Source organism: Notamacropus eugenii, chromosome 5 (assembly GCF_028372415.1).
Source record: "Notamacropus eugenii isolate mMacEug1 chromosome 5, mMacEug1.pri_v2, whole genome shotgun sequence".
In the NCBI taxonomy this organism is placed as follows: Eukaryota; Metazoa; Chordata; class Mammalia; order Diprotodontia; family Macropodidae; genus Notamacropus; species Notamacropus eugenii.
In genome coordinates, this window is record NC_092876.1 from 362,004,958 (window position 1) to 362,011,658 (window position 6,701).

The 6,701-nt window shown below is 38.1% G+C and overlaps 1 protein-coding gene across 1 annotated transcript; it reads right to left on the reverse strand.

Moving 5' to 3' along the window:
- Positions 1-5,329: 5,329 nt before the first annotated feature.
- On the reverse strand, positions 5,330-6,484 carry LOC140506683 (small ribosomal subunit protein RACK1-like). Its single transcript, XM_072614112.1, has one exon. The coding sequence runs from the start codon at positions 6,375-6,377 to the stop codon at positions 5,424-5,426; it is 954 nt and encodes a 317-aa protein (XP_072470213.1). The 5' UTR covers positions 6,378-6,484; the 3' UTR covers positions 5,330-5,423.
- Between the last annotated feature and the right edge of the window lie 217 nt (positions 6,485-6,701).

The window sequence follows — 6,701 nt, forward strand, 5'->3', positions numbered from 1 at the left end:
GAAGAGAAGGCATAGGAGAGCCTTGAGATTTATTGATAGGTAGAGGGTATGATATGGATGAGGATTCAGAGTAAAATTCCTCATTTTTCCCTCTCAAACAGTTATTTTACCAAACTTTTTTTATTTCTATCAAGGGAACCACAACTCTTCCATCTTCCAACTTTTTAACTTATTATTATGCTTAATTCCTCATTCTCTCACACTCCAATATATTCAGACACTTACAAAATCTTGGCATTTCTATCTCAACAGCGTTTTTTACTTTCTGCCTCTTCTTATGCAGCTACCAATCTTAATTCAGGCCCTTATGACATCTCACTTGGACTATTTCTTGTACTACTAATTGTTTTTGCTGCCTTAAGCCTTTCCAATATGTCTTCTAAACAGCTGTGGAAATGATTTTCCTCAAGTACAGATAATGCCATGTCACTCCTCTACTAAATAAACTTCAGTGACTCCCTATTACCTCTACGATCAAATATAAATTCCTATTTAATTTCGAAAACTCTATGTTACTTGCTGCAATCTTTCTCTCCAACCTCATTATACATTAGTCTACTTCTGTCACTCTGTGATCTACAGTCTCCTTCTCCCTGCTCATCATTTATGGTTCTCCATCTCCCATCCCTGAGTCTTTGCACTGATTGTGTTTTATTCCATTCATCCTTACTTCTACCTCATACACTCTCTTATTCCATTCAAGAATCAGATTGAACTTCAGCTTCTCCATAATGCTTTCTTTTTGATTCCTTCAATTTTTAGTGTCCTCCCTCCACATCTATCTTTTACTTATACGGTATGTATTTATTCTATATATAATTCTCTTTTTACATATTATTTCCCCTATAGAATGTAAGCTCCTTGAGAATAGAGATGATTTCACTTTTTGCTTTTATATCTCTTAGTTCAAAGCACAGTGCCTGGCATGTCTCGAGATAGCTAAGTGGCACAGTTGGTAGAGCACTTGGACTTGAAGTAAGGAAGAACTAAGTTTAAATCTGGCGTCAGATACTTACTAACTCTTGACTCTGGGCAAGTCATTTAACTACTGTTTGCTTCAGTTTCCTTATCTGGAAAATGGAGATAATAATAACACCTTTCTCCTAAGAATTGTTGGGTCAAATAGGATAATAATTGTAAAATGCTTAGCGTGGTGTCTGGCACATAATAAATGCTATACAAATGTTAGCTTTTATTATTTTTAGGCACTTAATATTTGTTGATTGATTGATGGATGTTGATTGACTGGTTGATGAATCTCCAATAAAGGAAACCAAAATGAGATGGTTAGGGAGAAGAAATATCAAGAAAAAGAAGAGTAAAAAACCCATTGAGGGGAAAATATTCAGGAGAAGAGGATGGTTAGCATTGCCAGTTGCTTCTAAGATGTCAAGAAGAATAAGGAAGGCAAACTGTTCATCAGATTAGACATTCAGAGACCACTGGTAACTTAGGAAAGATCACTTACAGTTATATTATGAGGTAAGAAGCCAAATCACAAGGGTTGAGAAGTGAGTTAGAGGAGAAGTAGAGCACACTATAAGTAGTTGATTTTTTTTTTCTAGGAATCTTGTTGTGGGAGGGAGAGTATGAGGGAATCTTATAGAATAGTGTGACATAAAAGCTCGAGGGACATGGTTTCTGGGTAATTAATTATTTTATTAATCATGCAAGCAATAATTAATAAAAGGGGTTTGACTCTGGAATGTCAAAGACCCTCTCATGGAACCCACTCAACACATATCCCCTTGGAAGCATGGGGGTTCCTGAGGGTGGCAATTGACTCTGATTGGTTAACAAATAATGAGAGAGAATGAATATTAGAATGAGAGGTGGACCAATTCTAATAAGGGGCTGGGGGTATGTGACTTTAATCACTCAGACCTATATGACTAGAACACGAGTCCAATTTCACCCATTAATTTAGATTAAATTCTTTTTAAGTTTCTCTAGCGGGGTGAGGTCTCCTACCCCAACATCAAGGGACATTGACCCCAGGGATTTGAGCAAAGTCATCCATCAACAATGTCCACCCATCAACAACCTATAGACTTCTGAAAAAATCCTGATCTTAATTCAATAACTGATTATCATATAAGGGAGAACTATTAGTTACTCTTATTAGTTTCTCTCAGTAGTGGAGTCCTATGAGCAGAGAATGAGACTGAAGGTGAAAGAAAGAGGGGGTAGTTGTGGGAGATGTGATTAAATGGGATTAAGGGTAAAAGTAGAGAGGTTGTCCTTGGTGAGAAGGACCACTTCTTTAACAGACTAGAATAAAAGAGGAGGAAAAGGGGGGAAATATCATGGTTTCAATATGTAGAGAAGGGAGAAGAGGGAGCTCATGGAAAATCACCTCTATTTTCTCATTAAAGTATGAGGGAGGCAAAGTCCTCTTCTGAGACAAAGGGGGGAAAGTGGGTGATGTCAGAGACTTAAGTTGAAAGGAAAAGGTTTGGAATAGCCCCTCTAGGTAATGCAGTGGAGAATGAAGTAAGAAGGAATAAGGATTGTCTCTCTTCTGTGTGAGAAAAGTTTTCTTATTTTCTGTCAAGGTCTTCTCAGAATCCTTGTGAAACATACAGAAATGAGAACTTTTGACTTTTGTATTACATTTACCTTCAGGGTTACATTAATTTCAGAACTGAAGTTTAGCATATTAAACTCAATTTCTTCTCTCTAGGATGTACTGATATTTTCAAAGTTAAAACAGAAGAGAATTTTCCTCACTGTGGCCAAATGAAGAGAGTAGTGACCTTTGAGAATATTGCTTAAGTAGTATAGATCATCCCCTCCTCATCAGCTGTCCCACTTGAACAGCTTCAGCAGACACCACATATAAGGTCAAACATGTTCTTGAATTATCTAAAAATGGACTGAGTCAGCATTTAATATTATATATAAAATATTAACTTATAAAATATTTTATCCACTAAATCTAAGTATTTTAGTAGTAGTAGTAGTAGTACTAGTAGTAATAGTAATAGTAGAATGAAGAGTAATTGAGTTCATTTATTTTTCAGTTCTCTCTTACTCTTCATGACCCCATTTGGGGTTTTCTTAGGAGAGATATTAGAGTAGTTTGCCATATCCTTCTTCAGTTCATTTTACAGATGAAGAAACTGAGGCAAACAGGGATAAGTGGCTTGTCCAAGGTCACATAACTAGTAAGTGTCTGAGGCCAAATTTGAACTGAAGAAGACTTATCTTCCTAACTCCAGACATGGCATTCTATTTACTGTGCCACCCAGTTACCCAGTAGTAGTAACAGTAATAATAAATTCATATTTGATAGTTCCTCTTACTCCTTATTTCCTCTTACTCCGTCCTGAAGTAAAGACATGATCTTTAACATCCTTAAACATTGCAGCCAAGCATAAGTTATGATGAGTGATAAGGTTACTGTCATCAAAGATTTACAGGAAGATGGAACTTGAAAAGTCATCTGATCCAACATCTTAACTTTCAAATGAGGAAACTGAGGCCCATAGATGTTAAGTGATTCACCCAGGGTCACATAAAGAGCAGTGGTGGGATGTGAATTAAGGTCTTCTAGACTCCAAATCCAGAGGTCTTTCCATAGTACCATGCTGAATCCATTATCAAGCTGGAAAAATTTTAAGCATGGGCCCAGTCTCCAGTGACATACATATTTCATCCAAAGGCCACTGTAGCTAAGTTCAAAAAAGGTCACTACTAGGTTAGCCATAGGTTGATGAATTTCTTGGTGACAGAAATCCTTCTACTAAATCACCAAAGAGTTTTGCTCTGAATCTGTTGTGGGAATATACATATGCTAAAATTGCATGTTGTTGAAGTGTGAAATATGATAATAGCTCACATCTAGGTTTATAAAAACACCTTTCTCACAGCTACCTGGTGAGGCAGAGACTCCAACCATTATTATGCCAATCTTATAGAAGAGACAACTGAGGCACAGAAAAGTTCAATGATTTGCTAAAGGTCATGATTAGTAAAGGACAGAGAAGGGACTCATACTCAGGTCAATGTCTCTTCAATCAAAGATCAATGCTCCTACAATAAGAAATGGCAATTGACATCATAGGATACGTTTGATGAGAGGATCACAGATTTAGGGCTAGCCAAGATTAGAGTAGGCCATTTAATTAAACATTCATATTTTACATGTAAAGAGAATGGGGTCCAAGAAAGTTAAGTCACTTGCTCAAGGTCACATGATAAGTGATAGAGGCAGGATTTGAATCCAGGTCCTCTGACATAATTAATAACCCAATCACTAATCAATAGCAACTGAAAGCATTTCTTTTTCACATGACTTGATAGTTTCAATTTCTTCTTCTAAGAACCGCCACTTATTGATTGGGGAATGGCTCTTTTTTTTTTCTTTAATAAATTTGGTTCAGTTTCCTATATATTTGAGAAATGAGACCTTTATCAGAGAAATTTGCTGCAAATTTCTTTTTGCCGGTTCCCTGTTTTCCTTCTAATTTGGATTATGTTGATTTTGTTTGTGTAACGACTTTCATGTAATCAGAATTCATATAATTTCATGTAATCACTATTCCATTTTACTTCTTGTGATATCTCTATCTTTTGTTTGGTCATAAACTCTTCCCTTATCCATAGATGTGACAGGTTAATTTTCCCAGGCTCTCCTACTTTGCCTATGATATCACCCTTTATGTTTAAATCATTTTCCATTTTGACTTTATTTTGGTATACTGTGTATGATGTTGATCTATGCCTAGTTTCTGCCAGCTTTTCAGTTTTCCCAGCCCTTTTTGCCAAATAGTGAGCACTTGTCCCAAAGCTTGGGTCTTTTGGTTTATTAAAACTAGATTACTATGGTCATGTACTACTGAATGTTGTCTACCTAATCTATCCCCCTGATCAACTACTCTGTTTCTTAGCAAGTACCAGATTATTTCAAGATTATTGCTTTGTGGTATAGTTTGAAATTTTGTACTGCTAGGTCACCTTCCTTAACTATTTTTTCCCATTGATTCTCTCGATATTCTTGAACTTTTGTGTATCTAGATGTATTTTATTATTTTTCTCCTAGCTCTATAAAACAATTCTTTGGTAGTTTGATTGGTATGGCACTGAATAAGTACATTGACTTAGGTAGAATTGTCATTTTCATAATATTGGGTTTTTTTACTGTCATTTTTATTGTCAATAAAAATGGTCATTTTTTTATTATTATTGGCTATCCATGAGCGATCAATATTGCTCTGGTTTTAAAAATTTGTCTTCATTTATGTGAAAAGTGTTTTTTAATCACATTCATATAGTGCCTGGGTTTAAGGCAGGTGAACTCCCAAGTATTTTATATTGTCTGCAGTTATTTTATTTTATTTTATTTTATTTTATTTATTTTTTTTTTTCAAAAGGCAAAAATCAAGGTCTTTATTTCAAAATCTGAGTTATGGTTGACCCCTTTACCGAGTGCCAATGGTCACTTGCCACACCCGTACCAAGTTGTCTGTGTATCCAGCAAAAAGTGTCTGGCCATCAGCAGACCAGGCTAAGGATGTGCACTGGGGAGGCTCAGCCTTGCTGCTGGTACTGATCACTTCCTGCTTAAGCTCATCCACAATGATTTTGCCCTCTAGGTCCCAGATCTTGATGCTGGGCCCAGTGGCAGCACAGAGCCAGTAGCGATTGGGGCTGAAGCACAGGGCATTGATTATGTCACCACCATCCAGAGTATAGAGGTGCTTACCCTCATTGAGGTCCCACAGCATTGCCTGACCATCCTTGCCTCCAGAGGCACAGAGAGAGCCATCAGGAGAAACTGTAACTGTGTTAAGGTAGCCTGTGTGGCCAATGTGGTTTGTCTTCAGTTTGCAGTTGGCCAAGTTCCAGACCTTCACCAGCTTGTCCCAGCCACAGGAGACAATGATGGGGTTGCTGCTATTGGGTGAAAAACGGACACAGGACACCCACTCTGAGTGGCTCTCATCCTGTACAGTGTATTTACAGACACCCAGGGTATTCCACAGCTTGATAGTCTTATCCCTCGAACCAGAGACAATCTGACGGTTGTTGGAAGAGAAGGCTACACTCAGCACATCCTTGGTGTGACCAACAAAGTGCCTGGTGGTAGTGCCAGTTGTGAGATCCCATAGTCTTAGAGTGCCATCCCAGGAGCCTGAGAGTGCAAACTGGCCATCAGAGGAAATGACCACATCACTAACAAAATGTGAGTGACCTCTGAGGGCACGCTGGGGGATCCCATAGTTTGTCTCATCTCTGGTAAGCTTCCACATGATAATAGTCTTATCTCGGGAGGCAGACAGGATCATGTCGGGGAACTGGGAAGTCGTGGCGATCTGGGTCACCCAGCCATTGTGGCCTTTAAGGGTACTCCGGAGGGTCATCTGTTCAGTCATGAGGGCGAGATCTCGGGGGATCGCTCCAGGAGGAAGGATGGATCCAGATTGTATGGAGAGAGACCAGCCGGCTCTCCTTCACGCCAGCAGGCCAGCAAGAAAAGAGTGCAGTTATTTTAAATAGAATTTCATATTGTTGGATTCTGGTCTCTAATTAAGCCCTATTTAAAGGGATTTAAGGGAAAGAGCACTTTCAAATGAACTATGCACCAACAAGAATATTACTAGAGCTTTGTTGTCATCATTTGTTGTCTTGTGGTACATAAACTGATTCTACTCCCCAAGATTCATTAATCGAAATTTTTTCCATGTCTTCTTTTACCA